Source organism: Dipteris shenzhenensis, chromosome 20 (genome assembly GCF_047967505.1).
Source record: "Dipteris shenzhenensis isolate YYH24624 ecotype China chromosome 20, Dip_SZ_1.0, whole genome shotgun sequence".
Taxonomy (NCBI): Eukaryota; Viridiplantae; Streptophyta; class Polypodiopsida; order Gleicheniales; family Dipteridaceae; genus Dipteris; species Dipteris shenzhenensis.
The window spans coordinates 32,828,214-32,846,461 of NC_141615.1; the positions used below are offsets into that span (position 1 = coordinate 32,828,214).

The following is an 18,248-nucleotide window of genomic DNA, read 5'->3' on the forward strand; positions in this document are numbered from 1 at the left end:
CTGAGAGATAAAAAATAGGAGATTCTATCTAGAAGGTCTCTGGAATATGAACAAAACCACAATAAATGCGGAATACTCTCCGATGCAAGGTGACATCTTGGACATAGAGGTGAAGCTATTCGTCGTTTAGCCAATTTCACTCCCACCACTGGGAGAATACCAACAATACATCTCCATAGGAATAGTCTTTGCTTCAATGGCATTTTCAACTTCCATATCATTTGCAATCTTCCTTTCCACCAGGCTAATGATTTGCTCAGATGCCATAAAGAATTAGCATGATGGGCAATCCAAGGAGGAGGTAATATTAATCTATAAGCCTGTATAGATGTCAATGACTGCAAAGGCTTAGAAGAAATGCTTGAACTCGAAGACCGAAGGTGCCAATCTTGAAGCCTGTCACTGCCATTCAATGTCGGAATCGGAACCAGAGGAAGTAGAAGATCAGCAATAGCTTTCCAAATAGGTCTATGATGCATAGCCAGGTTGTATTGTCTACATGCTGCTGGAAAAAGGAGAATATTTCCTTGCATATCTACAACGTCATCAATGAACCGGATACCCATTTTCATAAGATTGTAAGCTCTGATGGGTTGTTGAACAGCAAGGGGAGAGGAAAACACAGCACTCCAATGAATACTCTCCAATCTGAGTGATGATGCTAGAGAAGCAGGATGAGGAGACCATTTGATGTGAGAGAGTACTTGCTTCCAATTCTGAATCAAGGAATTAGAAAATGGACAACCAGGGATTTTACCTTGAAATTTTCCAAGTACTACTTCCGATGGATCTACTATCCAATGTCCATAAGCATGTGTGCGCATCTGACCACACAAAATTGCTAACATAATAGACCAAGGCTGCTCTTGTTGAAAGAATGTTTTGAGCATAGTAATCTTTCTTGCCAACACATGATATTTGATGTTTATTATATTCAAACCACCATGCATTCTGGGTGAGCAAAGCAAGTCCATTTTGAGCAACCGTAAAGCTTTTTTATGAAGCTTGGTTTTCCAAAAAATCTCCATGGCTTGAGACAAAAAAATGAGAGATCTCGAGATGACCAATGTAAAAGAGGAAGGTAGAACTGGACATAAGCTAGAACAATAGACTGGACAATTCGAAGCCGTACATGAAGAGGCCATGTGGAAATCTTCCAATATTGTAATTTGTCCTGAATTTTGTTGAACACCCACAACATTTGTTGCTTATTACTGATTTTCCAGCCAATAGGATAACCCAAATGTCTTACTATATTTTCAGGTTGAATAATCTGGCCTGGCCACAGAATATCATGCCAATCACAAAGCTTTAAGACCAGCTGCCAACCCAAAATCTGAAAGGGTATCCATCAAGAGGCGAATCTCCAATGGACTGTTCTTTAGCATGAAAAATGAATCATCTGCATAGGCCTGCGCTATGAAGGGTCGTGAACCAGAAATCTGAAGCCCCTCTAGCTGTCCAGTATCAACCATGTGATCCATATAAAGAAGCAAAGGATGTGAAGCGATGGCATAAAGCAAGGCACTGAGAGGACATCCTTGTCGAACCGAACGTTCGAGAGTCCAGGACTCAGACAAATGTTTCCCTATAAAGCATTGTGCAGTGGAATTTGAATAAAGCCAATATATGACATTAGATAGCTTTGGCCCAAAACCAAGTTTTTGCATGATTTGAGAGACATAATCCCACTGTACTGTATCAAACGCCTTCGCCACATCCACCTGCATGACCAACACATCTTGATCTGAATATTTAGCATATTCCATTGCGATAAGAGTGTTAGTGATATTGTCATGTATGTGCCGTCTTGGAACAAAACCATATTGCCTGGGATGAAGTCCATCATGAAGGATATCCTTTATCCGATGTACCAACATTTTGGCAATCGGTTTGTATATCACCGGCATCAAAGTAATTGGTCTCCAGTCATCCATAGTCTCACAAAGAATCTTTTTGGGCACAAGCCTAACCAAACCATGCTTCCAAGCTGAAGGAAGATGTTGGTGCTACCATGCTGCATTAATAAATTGCAGAATTGGACCCTTTATTTCTGGCCAAAAGGCTTCGAAAAATTCAACCGTCAGACCATCCCAGCCAGGGGATTTATGTTTACCCAAATGCTTAAGGGCTTCATCCAAATCATCATCTGAAAAAGGCATTTCCAGCATTGATGCTTTTTGCGGGGAGACAATGGGAGAAACAAGCTCAGTAAATCTGTTACGAGCCAATGCGACCTGAAGTGCAGAAGAGGATGGCTGAGAATAAAGAAACTGAAAATGATCCAGACATTGTTTTTCAAGCTGAGAGAGAGACTGGGTCCAGAGACCATCTGATTTCCTTACCCTCATGATAGATTGGCTTTGTCTGTGTGCATGTAAGTTCCGGAAAAAAGATTTAGAGGAACAGCCCTTATCTAGCATAGGTTTAACTCTGGCCCTAATCTGCCATTTTGACAGCTTGCGTTTGTCATTGGCATCAATTATAGAGGAAGCACAAGACAATAAATGCTGCTCAGAATCAGATAGTGATCTTTGATGACTAATCTGTACAAGATACTGCTTGTATGATTTTGCCCACTGGATATGCTGTCTGGTTTCTGCCAAGTACCATCTTCCATATTCCTTGATGACATTTTGAATACGATGTATGAAAGAGATCCAAGCAAATTCCAGATCCTCCTGAGCATGGGATAGCAATGGCCTACAAGCCAGTCTGATCATATGCTGAAATTTTTCATGAGAAAGATAGAATTGATTAACCTGTAAATTTCTGATTGGAGAGAGCTGCAAGTCATCCAGAGGCATTCCAAAAGAAAGGGTGAGCCAAAGTGGAGTATGATCAGATAATTGTTGTGAATAATCAGTCCACATCTGACATGTATATTCATCATATTGCTGAGCATGAATGAGATAAAATCTATCAAGCTTGGCCCAATAATCTGTGAGAGCATTATGGTGATATGTAAATCCCATCACTGAAGGATGAGTTGCTGTCCATAAATCTGCAAATCGAAGTGATGAAGTCATGTGTTCCCATTGCTGGATTTCAGAGGGCAGCATATGTGATTTATGCGTGGTATTGTCCTTCCAGTGAGGAGAATTGTTAAAATCGCCACAAAGTAGAGCATTAGAGGACCAGGGATATTGCTTTATGGAGTTCCACATTTGAGCTCTGGAAGCTGAATTTTGAGAGGCATACAAAGATCCAATTTCAAAAATCTCTCCATTGATCATGCATTGGATAATCATCCATCGTCCACCTAGATCATTATATGCTATCAAGGGTTGCAGATCATGTCTGGCTAAGATGCACAGCCCAGAAAATTGTTCCGATCCTGAATAGAATATATCATATCCTGAAAAAAACCCATGCTGTCCAGCAAAAAAATGCTGATTATGCTCTTGGAGACATACAACATCCGGATGAGTTGTATTTATATAATGCCAGAGAAGCCTCCATTTATTCTGGTTGCAGAGGCCCTGTATATTATAGGAAAAACATTTAAGGGAAGCACGCATGAAAATATATACAAGAGAATGATCGGTCCTCCAAAAGAGCGGGAGGCCTCAAGCCTCTGCCATTGCCACAGGGTCTTGCTGACCCTCAGCTTCCAATTCCCTAATAATATCATCTTCTTCACAAAGGGGAAGACCCTTTTTAACTGCATTGACCCAAGCCTTTGAGATGGGGCTGCTTGAAGAGGTAGAAGATTGTCCTGGAGAAGGAGCAGAGGCATCCCAATTACGAGATTGGAGAGGTCTTTGTTTAAGAGGGACCGTCTTCTTTGCAGTCTGCCATCCCTCATGAGAAGATGGAATGTTTTCTCCTAACTTGCTTTTGCCTTTATCCTTATTTTGAGCTGAATTGGCCTGGCTCCCTGTATGAACTGAAGGCTTTGCTCCTTTAGCTTCATACATATATATATATATATATACATATATATATATATACACATATATATATATACACACACACATATATATATATACACATATATATATATCTATAGATATGTGTGTAATATGTATATATATATATATACATACATATATATATATATGTGTGTGTATATACATATATATATATGTATATATGTATATATGTATATGTATATGTATATATATATATATAGATGTATATCTATATATACACATATATATATGTATGTATGTAGATATATAAATATATAAATATATATATATACACATATATATATGTATGTATGTAGATATATAAATATAAATACACACACACACACACACACACACACACACACACACACACACATATATGTATGTATGTATGTATGTATACATACATACATACATACATACATACGCATGGTCATCTCATATATATTTACATATATATGTATATATATATATGAGATGACCATGCGTTTTCTCAAGAGTGTAGGGCCTCGATCTGCAGGGAGACAGTTGCAACGGCTGAGAGACTGGGACGGCATTATGCACTTGGATCCCTAGGAGATCCTTGAGATGACCACCAAGTTTTACCAGAGATTGTTCTAGGCAGAGTAGTCGTCCCGCCAGGTGGTTGCTGCTAGGGGTTCCAAAGGGGCGCATGCTTGGTCAGTGGATGCGTATCAATTGGGCACAATGAGATAGTGGCCCTGCATGCTCTTTTGGGACTTGGATGCAGCTTCCTATGGAGGAGGAGGATAGAGATAAGGCACTGTTGCACATCAAAGGAGACGGGCCTAGGGCGGTAGAGATAGAGGCAGTAATACCGGACTTGTGGTGGGAGTGGTTGAGTACCACCTGGACTCAGCACTGTTGGTCTGGGTAGTTTTCGTGGACAGGAGTGCACCTTAGGGTACAGCTCCTCAAGTAGACTCTATGCTGCTTCCAATGCAGATTTAATAGTCTAGGTTATGGGAGGGGCGTCCTCTCAGGGACATTCAGTGGGATCCAGGGGAGTGTTTTTGGCTCGATTAGCACCTTCCTGATTTTGCTGCTTTGTATGGTGGCTTTTGCCATTAATAGAAGTTCCTTGTCTTAGGGAAAAGCATAAAAATGCATGATTTGTAAATATGTTGTACTTTTTGTTTCCCCCTTCTCATTTTTCACATTCATGATTCATCCAGAGTTTGTTCAGATGATGAAAGATGACCAAAAGATGACATTCTGCTCATTGATATTGGTAACTAATTAGAGATCTCCTGATTTTGTATGTCATCCATTTATTGCATTCCATTTTACAGCATGTAGGTTTTGTGCAAGAAACTCAAGTTCTGGAGTAACTCTTCATCTATATTTTTTAATACTCAGTGACTCTGTTGTTCTTGGAAGTTTTCTTCTTTTCTCACTGAGGAAGACTTTTCATTGCATCTATAGGGGAAGCTTGCTTCTCTTGCATTCTAGTAATAGCGGAGGTTTGATGTGGCCCATGAATATGTAGAACTAAGTGGGCGTATAAACAAGGCATGCACGCTAAAGTCAATGTTGTTTTTTCAATAACATTATGGAGGTAAAAGATGCCTTTTGGCTACAAGGAGTGGGAGGTGCCCTTTCATTGTTATCTAGTAGATATAGGCATTTAAATGTAGGCATTTAAGGTGATACTTTTAGAATGATGCAAAGATTGGCCAAAGACTTGTCTATACCTCACTGAGTCAACTGTATTCATATACCTGTAAATAGTTGAAATGTATGAACCCATCGAGATCGACGGGGCTTTCTTCTTCTGGAGCGATAAATGCTCCGCATGGCACTTCGACGCAATTGAAGAGTGGACGTCAATTGTCCACCTCATCACCTTGACCACATAGGCAAATTGCCCGGGTGCGCATCTAGGCCAAACTATGTCGACCGAACACCTTATGGTTGATAAATCCAATGAGTTTCCTACAAAAGTCATTTGAGTAAGTCGATTCGTTAAGTTTCCACCCTCGTGTCACCTAGACCATATCCTCGACGTTGGTTATGTCGACCAGCCCCAGATAGTCCATCATAGTTGCATCTGTCATCTTTGAACTTAATCAGTTGAACAGACTGAGGCGGCATCCATTCTTTATAATCCCCAGCATGCACAACAAGAAAACTTCATCAATCTCGTAGAACAGCCTTGTCACTGGATCCCAACTTGTGATGTCGCTGATTGTCAATTCTTTCGCAGTTGAGTAGTCGTATATGAAATCAAAAGCATTGATACCATAAAATATAATGAGCAAAGTAGATATCCACTGTTGCAAAAAAAAAAAACTTGAGGTATTCCATCAGTGCATGTATTACCAATGTATATGGAGGCTTCCATTCTCCCAGTTGTTAACCTCCATTCTCTGTAAGGAAGAAATAAGAATGATAGCATGCAATCAGGGATAATTGTTTTGAAATAATGTGGTTTAAAGTCCAAGTCCTTATAACTTTGAATACCTACACACATGCTTCATCTATAAGATTTCATCTACAATGTCTCACATACAATCTAATGCCTAAAAATTTCTCTCACCCATGCATGAGCTAGTATATTTTGGCACCATTGGCATTTATTGAACATATAAAAAGTCATATCATTTGGATCTTGTAAATTTCAGTTGGTATCCTCCACCAAGTGTCGAAACAAGTCGAGCATTTGTTCCTTGAACGTAGAGGTCAGGCGTGATTTCACTAGGGCGAACAAGCTAAGAATAGAGAGCAGGTCGGAAAGCAAGAGAGTAGTGAGTATAAAATCTGATAGTGTTTCGGCATAGACCGTTCAAATAAGTAGCGATGCCTTCTTCCTTCACCTATTCTTATAGCCTTCAAAAAGGATCGAGATGTTTGAAAAGCTCATCATATTGTAGGAAGGCAAATCCATACAAGATCCTTGTCTATATTCGAATCTCATTATTGCTGCTTTAGTGGAACATTAAGTACAATCAACTGCCCCTCACAAATAGAACCAGTTGGCAGCTGTTGTTTGCAGTTGACATTGCCTGGCCCTTGTAACTGCCACCTATGACAGTCGAACTAATACTTTGACAGGAATCTCTGCAGGTCTTTGTGTTTTATTCGATTGAATTTTGTCGAAAGGGTATATTCTACATCTAAATCTGGTTGAAAAGGATGCTTTCAAGCCATTGAAACATTCTCACATTTTGCAACTCTGTTGGCCAAGCTCATCCTAGAAACTTCTTTCACTGCTCAAAACTTCAAACGATTCATCTTTTCTTGAACCACAAGTGATTGTTAGGCCATGATTATGTGTCTTGATCACTTTAGTACCTGCATCAACAGCTGGTAGAAATAGATGCAGCCTACAGGTACTTTCTCTCAAGAGATGCATACACAGACGTGCTATCATTAGGCAGAATGCTTATTCAAGATTTTCCTCGATGTGTGTGACGTCTAGCGTCAGTGTAAGGAGACTAGTCACTCAATAAAGTTTTGAGTTAGCAGGTGCATTCGTGAGTGTGCCTCTCAATTGCAATAATCGGAACACTGTTCTTTTATTCCTCAAACCTTTATTCAAACTGACACAGTCGTTAGTCGGTCATAAGTCCCTGACAAGCTGATGTGCAAAACTCTGCTTTAGAGATATTCCTCAAGCAAATCTTTACCTGCCCTGACTGTATTTTGCATTTTGAAGTAGAGTTCAACACTTGTCTTGGCCAAATGTAACATAAATTTGAGATGTGCTTCAGGCAAAGAATAAGCTGACCTTTCAGGTATGTCGAATACTATTCTAATGTGAATCTTTCGAAGTTCTAGAGTAAAATTGACCTTATTCCTCGGGCAACTGGACAATAAAAAGCCTAAGACGCCAAGGGATCATAGACGAGTTCGACATTATGGAACTTTGCCTTTAGCTCTGAAGCCATTTGCCAGTAATACCTCAGGTGTTGATTCAACACTTGGTATTCTCCCCTGAGTTGTTTGATTACCAGCGTAGAATCTCCCATGACCTTTGGATGGTGATTCCAATTTCGATCGTTAACGTAAGTTGCACAGTCATAGTGCACACCCGATCATATTGCAAGCGTATCTCAATCACATCACAACTCCCACTGCGATGTGTCCAATATGTTTGGAGATTTATCACAATTGACCCTTCATTCTTTGTTCCTTTAAATGCTCTGTCGAATTCTAGTATCATCTCGTACAGTTCAAAGCATCTTTCTCTATAACATTGATTCCTGAGCCTTAATAGGCAGCAACAAGCTTTCCAAAGCCCCAAATGGCAGCCACAAGCATGTCCTGGTCTGCGCCATCAATTGCACCTTGCAGCTTGCCAAAACTGCCTCTATCCTTTCCAAAGAATGGCCATTCACACCTTCCAGTACAACCTTGAAAGCAGTCATGGGTTTTTCCTGCTCGTTCCTGCCATAATTGACTTGCCTATGGCCTTGCTTGGAGCCTCATCACACAAAAACCAGTTCCCCTCCTCCTGGTATATCAGCCTATCCCTTGGCAACCACGACTATGCCCATATGCATGCACGAGATTTTGCCAAATGGGAGCCATGTATCCCAAGTTTATTCACAGCAGTGAAAAGCCCTGGTTATACTCAAAAGATCTCTAACTTCCAGCCTAATGATCACAACTCAATCCTTGCCTTCCATTCGCTCAATGATGTCTAAATCATCAACTGCCCACCAATGCCACTCATCTCTCTCTCATCTGCTGCTCCATGTATCCATAGACCATGAAATCAATTCTAAGACTGTTTGGCACACCTTTGTCATCACTTCCTGACATTGGCACAAAGTTGTCATTTATATTTTCAAGATTTATATACAATAATGATAAGAAACATCGCGCAAAGAAACAACTAGTTCTAGCAAGCAGAACATGACCTAAGTAACACAATATCACAGTTTCACATAGTTCCTATCACTAGCAACAAAAAAAGGGGTCCTCAGAATCTGCCTATCATCGTCTTGCTCCAACGTACTAATTTGCACAGATGCGGTACGGTGGGCATATTAACAGCACCGTAATCACACGCTTGCAGTGGGTAGTGCAGCTATACATATTCCTTAAGACACAGCCTTATGGTCCCAATCACTATTCTAGCATGTACATCAAGTGTTCTTGCCAACTGAAACATGTCGGGCTCTGCACCTTCGTTCAAAATGCAGAGAACGCGGTCTATGCCAACCACACACGACGCACGCAAGCATGTATGCACACACTTGTGAGCTGCGGGAGGAGGTCAAGGAAGGAGAAGGGCTACAAAAGCTCCAGCAAAATTGCAGCCCAAGGGATGCAGTACAAATTGCAAACTAAATCCTAATTTATACCATCCAATCCACACATTTTCAAATAAATGTACACATATGATTAATCAGTGTACGAGTTCTTTTCTTTTAAGCTTTCGCACGCCAACTAGCTACTCTGCACATCAGAGGTGTCTTGATATTACATGTGACTGTTCATAGTAAATCATCGTCTGTGCGGGGGTTGTCAAAATAGAATAGCTATGGCTTGCCGCCAAGCTCCATGTGTGGTGCATGACCCCATGGCACACCAAGTCGTCCTGCTACTTGACCAATACTCAAACAGTTAGCCTGTTCAAACCTCAGCCTATAATGCTCTAACATCTTTGGATGCGACCCATAGGCTGCCACAAGTAACAAGTGTACTTCAGTCACGACAACATAATTGGTTTTCTTAATGTAAAATTTGAATAATTGCATAAAGTTAATATTCAAACTGAAGATAAGTTACAGCAACACAGCCGTGAAGAAACTTCCCCTACAATGAACAGAACTGACAGCAAATGGGCCAGGGATTTCTTGTGGTATATGAGCAACCTGTCATGGATTCAGGGGCAGGGTCGTGACATCGTGCACTGGGGTCATGGCATTTGGTTTGAGGAGCAATGTTGAGGCATGCGACCTAGGAGACATGCCGAGCAGCATACTGTCAGGGCCACAAAATGGCATAGCAGAGAATGAACAGTGTTATAATAGGACCAGCCAAAAATAAATAAATAAATAAATATATTGGATCAAAAGAAGTTGCTAATTCATACTGTGCAAAAGCATGTAACATTTTAGTTTACTCTAGAATAGCCTTTGCATCCCTGTAATTTAGGAACTAGTATTGGTCATGCATTCGCCTTAAGATCTAGGTTCCACTGACTTGTTTTTGGCCTGCCCTTACAGGGTAGTCTTAGCAATGGTTCTACTTTGGCAAAGCTAAAATAGGGGAGTTTTGAAATTTCATAAATTCCAGATTTTTCTCATTGGCCTTTGTTAAAGCTGTCAGCCCAATAAATCGGGCAATTATGCACAACTAATGATTTTGGGTTTCTCTCTCTCTCTCTCTCTCTCTCAACTTCCCTCACTCCACCACTCGTCCCTAGCCCACCCACCCTTCGCCTCCCCATTCTCTCTCTTAGCTTCCCTCACTCCACCACTAGTCTCTCTCTCTTTCTCTCTCTCTTAGCTTCCCTCACTCCACCACTCGTCCCTAGCCCCCCCCCTTCGCCTCCCCATTTATTTTGGGTAGGCCTATTGAATGACATGTGTCATTCATCTTTTTTCACTTGTTACACTATACGCCTGCCAACATGTGGCCATCACACCTTGGACTCATAATTGAAAGAAAGTTAGTACACAACTTTATCCAAACCATACATCAAGCTCAAATTGTACTATCTGTTATATCTTGTGTTTAGGCATAGGGGATTGCACATTATCACTCCTCGCCATAGTATAGCCTGTTTGGAAATTTATTATGACCTTGATCAGCAAGCCATTTCTTTGCAATATGGGCATCTTTTGTGTATCTGTGTCATGAGAAATTCTAGTGAAAAAGTGCAATCAGATTTAGAGAACCTGAAGGCAACCCATTGACAAACAGCTAGACGGAGGGTCGAAATTCTCAAGTCGATCTTCGTGCAATTTTGTGGAGATGAAGTTGCAGTCTGTCCATGTTTTGGGTTCCTTGTTCCAGGTTCACTCTTTCTAAGCTCCGGTTTCACTTGTTCCTGGTCTTAGGGGTCACTTGCTTTGGGTTCACTTGTTCTTGATTTTGGGTTTGGACTTTCAGGTTCACTTGCTCAGAGTTCTAGGGTCTTGGTTCTAGGTTGGTTTGAGTTTCAAGCTCACTTGTTCTGGGTTTAATTATTTTGAGTTTCAGGTTCAATTGTTCCGCATTCAAGGTTTTCTTGTTGTAGATTTCAAATTCACTTGTTCTTAGTTTGAAATTCAGTCTAGGGGAAGCTTTACTTTTCCACCTAAGCAGATCGAGGCAAGTGGGGATCAAGGCAGTTTAGAAAATGTATGAGCACCTAAAGAACGATATCCATCAAACTGATATCTAGTGAAAACCACTTTCTTGTGTCTACTGTCCTGTGGATCATTGCACAACTAATGATACCTTTCAATAGTGTCACACAAATCATTTAATCTTATGATTAGATTACTCAAGCTTGGTTTGTGGAATTCGATTGATAAGAAAAGTAAGAAAACGCTAGTAGTTCAGAAGAAAAGAAAGGCTAGGGGCAAGATCAAAGCTAATGCCTTTACACATTTTAAAATCTTGGTGTGCTTTTTATAGTCTCTCATAAATCGAGAATGACCTTTGGGAGATATAGATTAATCTTTTTATGAATGCCATCTTGTTCTACAGCACTTTTCACAATGGTATGCTGATGGACATTTATATATCAAATTACAGGTTTTGACGATCAGAGAATTTTCTTTTCATCAAGTCAATGCGAATTTGCTTTGGCCAGGCACACTGTCATTTGCCAAATGGCTTATGGAGCATGAAGGTTTGCTCAAAGATCGCCGAGTTCTTGAAATTGGAAGGTTTGATAAATGCCTGGATCACTGTTTATTCAATTGTGTCCCACTAGTTAATGATTTTATTGTTGACACTTGCTAGTTATATATGATGTCACAATCTTTGTATCAATGTGCACATGCTTCTCTTTCTTCCCATTTATTGATGTAATCATAAGATCTTTTGGATTGCATGTCTAGTTCCTTATGTTCATCTTTTTAAAAATCTCATAAAGCTTGTCTAAATCTCATCAGTCAATGCTTGCCGAGGTGCTTTTAAAGAAATAGTAGGAGCAGTGAGCAGGTGTGGTGTATATATATTTTATGATTGTCTACCCTTTTAGGATCTAGGAGACTAGATGTTCAGTTTTTTGTGGAGCTTGGGTAATGATCTTTCAAGTTTTCTTCGAGTATGATCATAGCACACTTTTTAATCCAAAGCTTGAAAGTTTAGGAGTTTCCTATTGATTTTCATCAGCTTTCCTACATAGATATATACATTTTTAGGAGTTGAAATGGGCATATTGCCCTTTGACCATTTGTCATATAGGAGTTTGGGTTTGGAAACAGTTGTATTGATGAAGGTGGTGGCCTTCACCCCTCGTTTGAACCATGTGGAGCATGGTTTGTTGGCAGGGCGTCACAGACAATTGACATGTGTACTTGGTGGGAATTAATCCCTTATGCAAATGTGTGCCCTTAGGGGCCTTGGATATATGGCTAAGTTGAAGACTCTCCTCTCATCCCTCCCGGGATTTTGGGAGGAGAGGAGGCCTTGTCTGGCTAGGAGGGCGGGGATTGGGACCGCTCTGCACTCTGTGCTTCACGGGCTGCCACTTGGCAGTCCTACAGGGTATCGGAGAAGAAGATTTAGACGGTGCGAGATTTTGGCACGCGGTTGTCGCTCGTGTGACACGTGGTAAGGACTGCGGATTTTTGTGCCTGCATGCAATGGAGGCGCTGTGATCCATGGCGAGCAGCATTGAGTACGGCATTGTGTGTCGGCAGCAGTGGCTGTTCTTGATTGCTTTCACTGCGTGACTCCCCATGGGCTTTGGCAGAGGCTACCCATGACAAACCAGTCTTTGTCTGGTTGTGTGGGCTTGGCTTGTCTCACATGGCCTTGGTGTGGTTGAACCTACCTTGAGTTGCCTTTGGTTTGATCAATTGCACTTCGGGGTTTGTCCACAAAGGGGTGTTGGAGGTGGTGGCCTTCACCCCTTGTTTGAAGTGCGTGGAGCATGGTCTGTTGGTAGGGTGTCGTGGGCATCGACACATGTACTACTTGGTGGGAATTAATCCCATATGTGAATGTGTGCCCTTAGGGTTGGATATATTGGCCGAGTTGAAGACCCTCCTGTAATCCCTCCTGGGATTTTTTTGGGAGGAGAGGAGGCCTTGTGCAGCTAGGAGGCGGGGGATTGGGACCATCCGGACTCGGCACTTCAACGGCTGCCACTTGGCAGTTCTACATGTATCACTGTTAAAAAGTGCAGACCTATAGAAAAAGGTAGGAAGTCTGGAATCGGTTCAAATTCTAGACTACTTGTCTCTTTCTACCATAGAGGATCCTTAGCTTTATTCCTTTTGTTTTTCAGGTCCAGAAAGCTGTCTACTCAGCTGCCACACATGTCTCCTCTAGGTACAGAAACTCTCTAGCTGAATACAATGAACCAAATCTTCCTGATAGTTGTGCCTGTGATTTTTTATTTAGGTAAGCGACCGCAAGGATCCCAAAGGAATTTACAAGCTAATAGTTGACTACTTAGACGTCCATTGCTCATAAATTGAGATGCTTTATTAACAATTCTACAAAGTGAATTCTACAAAGTCCTGGCCAAACCTTAATCAAATTTTACCATATGTGGTGCTTAGTTTTCTGTGGCTATGGAGGCATGGCAGACTTGGAGAGGGTTTCCTTAATGTGCTCAACATGCACAATCATAACCTTATGAAGTCATCGCCCTTTATCTCTGAAGTATCCTCAGTATGATGGTTTATAACTTACGTCGTCGTCTCCATCTAGTTCTGACAGTTTACAATATTTTCCTTTCACAACTTGGTCCTCAAAACATCCTCTCGTTGTGTTAAACGTGCAAATCAATATCATGAATTGATCTACTTGCTCATCATCATATATCTCAATGTTGACATCTATATCACAACTTTCAACATCTTATGACTTTATAGAGCCTCTTCATTAATTAAGTCTCTATGGCTGCCCTTGTGTGCATCTATATCACCCAGGCCAGACTGGTAGCATTGCGCAAGCATGCAGCTTTTCGAGATTACCCAGAGGTTCACATGGATGAGGATCTTACTTTGTAGGTAGAGGAGAGATTAGTCCTACTACTATAGTGGGCGCCGCCCGTAGGGAGAGGAAGTGGGTAGTGGTATATGATGGACAGCTCTTGACTGACCGTGGACGAAAACCCATAGACACACCCGCCTAGGGAGGTGGGGCCTATGAAACTCATTGGATCAAGACCTTGACTGGTACCGTTTGGAGCTGTAATGGAACCTTATGGTTAGAGCCAAGGAACTTCTCGGAGTCACACGGAGGATCAGACATTCAAAGACTCATCAGAGCTCAAAGCACCCATTACCACCATTCTGTGAGTACACATGGGAGTCTACCTATCGGGACGAGACCAGAGAGACAAGAGGGGTACGAGGGTCAGGTGGCGTAGTAGTTCTATACTGATCATCTCTCATTCGGACGATCACTGTGGTGCTTTGCAACCCACGCGCTAGATTCCTTTGGATCCGGATCAGGAGCACATCATCGCAAGACAAAGATGAGACAGGCCATTTACAAAATCTTTCGTGTGCATGAGAAGAAGGCTTTGCATATTTGAATGGCCAAATCTTATAGCACTTCTTTGCTTTTACTGGAGAAATGTAGGCTTTACGGTCAGGTATAAGTGACTCGCATGAGACACTCATCTTCATCAACTTCAACTTTCGTCTTTTTTTTAGTAATAGGACTAATAAATAGAGAGTTTTGAAAGCGACCTCGAACATGGAACATAGCATGTTTGTCCCACATGATTTTATCTAGCATTAGTATAATATAAAAACTTTGATGTAATGAACTATTGAATCCCCTACGTGTCATTATCATCTCTCTCTTGCAAGTGGGAGAACCACTTTCTATAAGTAGTGAAGTGACTAGAAGCTCTTGAGTTAATACTACGGAAGAATATGGTTGCGTCAATCATGTTGCTATATTGGGAGAGTTTTTACCGTTGGGTTAGACTCTCTTTTGACCATGTCTACCTTTTTCTTCGCTCACGGGGAAGCAAAATGGTGAGGCTCCTCACAAAAATTGCAAGGACTCTTCCTCTATGATTCCCTATGTTCATGATGATCTTTGTTATTGTGTTGACATTTGGTGTTATCATTTTGTTCTTGGTTTAGGACTAAACTAAGTTTATAGTATTGCTTTCTATTTTTAGCCATTAAGGTTGTGTCATTGTGTCTACCTTATTTTCTATTGATGCCTTTTGGTCTCCTAAGTAATGAGATAATTGTGAAGCTGGTTTGACATCGGAGCCTTCTCTCTATATGAGAAAGAAAGAAAGAAAGTTTATTAAAGTCTTCGGAAGACCGATGGGTCTATGAGACTGTGAAAATCTTGGTACAAGCGAGCTGTGAAGGTGGAGCTACTAAACGAGCATCCACACCAATGCATAATGCAAAAAATGGCAGAATGGTAGTACTAAGTACTAAGTACAACATAGTCATGTCGGTGGTCGACTACATATCAGTCACATCATCATCATCATCATCATCATCATCAAGACATTAGGGGTGGATGAGGCACTGGAAGCATGAAATCAGCGATAGAGTGTTGTCAACCACTCGAGGGTGCGGTCCTGTGACGTCTCTTGGTCATAGCTCTAAGCCTAACAAGGGCTACAATAACCCTTGTCGGCCGGGCTCCCGACCTGAAACATGGAGGGGATATCCCCAAGTGTAATCTGCGCACCCATTCTCTGTCTGAGTTGTCGAGTCACTGGCTCTGGGTCCTGATCATGTCGAGGTCTCTCGGGGGAATCCAGGTGATATTGCTGAAAGAACTCCGTGATAGAGCTCTGAGAGGGGTCTGCAAAAGAAGAGGTCTGCTCTTGTCTCCGTGATCGAAGTATCCTCTTGGGGTGCCTGACTACCTCATGAATGAAGCCTGCCAACCATCTCTAATCTGAATAGGAGAGGAATCAGGACAAAACCCCATAGCTATCTGTGAAGAGGCAGTAGAAACACCCTCGGATCTCATAGTAACCGGGACACCTGAAGATGAAGTGCTCCTCCGTCTCAACCTCTTGCATGTCACATAATGTGCATAGGCGCCTCTCCTTGGGTAGGCGCTCTGCTCTGCCACTCTCGATGCGAAGTCCATGTGAAGACACCCGGAACTGCCCAATAGAGATCCTCATTGAGTGGGGTAAGTGGATCTGCGTGTATCCTGGTGGGTCAATGAAACCACCTTTGTGATATGTAAACAATGATCTCTGTAGAAGCTAGGTTTCACTGGCAGTTCGCTCAGTCCCAACTAGGTTTAGAATGTGTGTAGCTGTAAGAGATCTTCGTGGATTACCTGGTTAACATCGTGTGACATGAGGGGAGAAAATAGAGCGCCCATACTGTACTGGAAGGGAGGGAGTCTGTCCATGTGGAGCCCCAGTCCCTCAAACCATCTCTCTGTGTGTGCATGGTCACCTCCTGCTGAGAGTGTCATAGAGGAACACAATTTTAGTCATGGCAGCCTGTTGTGTCTGGAAGAGGTAATCCCCATACTCTTTGACTCGGTAGAGATATGTGATAACCTAAATTGCAACATCTAGTTGTAAGGGAGACGACCCAAACTCAGCTTGAATGATCTGGTGAGGGACGGATGTCACTTTGCCCAGTCCCCATTCTTTATGACATGGGGCTCAGTGGCTTGGCTTTCTCTTACAGGGCCTCAAGTATTCTATGAGAGACTTGACTCCTCTCGGGCTATTTCGATTCGGCGTCATCAGGTTGAGTCCTGTTCGTTGGATGTGATACCACACCTTCCTTTTGTAGCTGTACATGCCTCTGTGGATACCTCTTGGGAGATTCTAGCGAGCATAGCATCCTGGCATATTTGGAGAGCCAGATGCACAGAGGCATTAGAGGGAACTCAAGTTCATCCCTAGCACACATTGGCTAGTATCTGGACAGACACCGTACATACTTTGATGGCCGTATGGACGAGTATGCAGGGAGACTCCCGCGCAGCCTCAGCAAGGAGGGCTTTTTCCTTTCTTCTCTGAGACTCCTACAGGGTTGAGGTGGCACTTTCAGCCTCAGCCTTGGTTGTTTTCCACCTCACTTTGAGGGGGTTTATTTATCCTCATGATTTCATGATGTATTCCGCTTAGAGCTTGCTCTCGCGGGTTTTTTCTCTTACTTAATAGAAGTCTATTTCTTGGAAAAAAAAAAAAAAAAAGAGAGTTGCACTAACAGAAGGGCAGCTGCCTATTTTGATTCACGGATTTTGGGCAAGCTCGTGGGTCCAGATCTGGAGCAAATCTCGAATGTTCATGAGCAGCTGGTCGTGATTTTCCAAAGGAAGCAGTTCTGAAACGAGCTCTTGGTACGTGTGGCTGCAGGTAGTTTAATTCGTGAGCACGGATATATTGAGAGGAGGTCGTGGGAGTTTTTGGTTGCGCCATCAGCATGTGAGGATCTTGGGTTGTCCTAACAAGCTCATGGGTGATTTGTAAAGTGTTTGGGTGCTCGCCATTAATCTATGAAGGTGGCTGATCGTAAATCACAGCTCTTGCTCGTTCCAGAGGTTCTTGGTTGCTTGAGGGAGCTCGAGGATACTCACAGCAGCATGTTGGTAGAGCAGCAGCCAAGCAGTTGATCCATTTGCTGGAAGTAGGAGTTCATTTGGAGCTACCGACATCATCTTCAAAGCTGCGCCAGGGCTTTTGGGGTTCTTGGCCGCTCATGGTATTTTCAGCATGGGTTCTTCCATAGAGAATTGACGTGGGTTTTGTTTTCATTCAAGAAGGCAGCAAAGGGTAATTGAAATTTGCAGCAAGTCCCTGGTTCTATGCTTGTCTATTCCATAGGCCTCTTAACAATGATCTTGGGGCTATTGGAGCAAGCCACTTGAAAGGTTCTTGTAGCTTCCGGCTTGAGCCAAAGGACTCGACTATTTGTTCTTATACTAGTAGCCTGGGGGCTAGTTATCATGCTGCCTACTTGGTGGTTTCTTCATGCATATGTGGATTGAGCATATAAGGTGGAGAAGAGGAGAATCTGACCATAAGACAAAGTTTTGCTGATTTACTGAAGTGTTCTAGAAGAGTACAAAGTTGGGAGCAAGGTCCTAGATTCCATCCAAGCTCCAGGGCATCCAATTCATCATTGGCAAGCAAGGTTCTATCTAATCCTATAGGAGGTTCTATCTACAAGTTCATGGTTGCTTGGAGGTTGTGATCTCTATACATTTCAGTGATCTTTGTATTTT

The 18,248-nt window shown here is 42.0% G+C and overlaps 1 protein-coding gene across 3 annotated transcripts in view; it reads left to right on the plus strand.

Annotated features, from left to right (window-relative positions):
- The window catches only part of LOC147889555 (S-adenosyl-L-methionine-dependent methyltransferases superfamily protein), a 132,816-nt gene that overhangs the window by 48,032 nt on the left and 66,536 nt on the right, over positions 1 to 18,248 (plus strand). For 2 of the 3 annotated variants that reach the window (XM_087391669.1, XM_087391667.1), the window contains exon 3: positions 11,634 to 11,767. In XM_087391669.1, coding sequence (XP_087247795.1) covers positions 11,634 to 11,767 — 134 coding nt within the window. The remainder of the gene's footprint in view (positions 1 to 11,633; positions 11,768 to 18,248) is intronic. The other variant, XM_087391668.1, reaches the window with a different exon arrangement.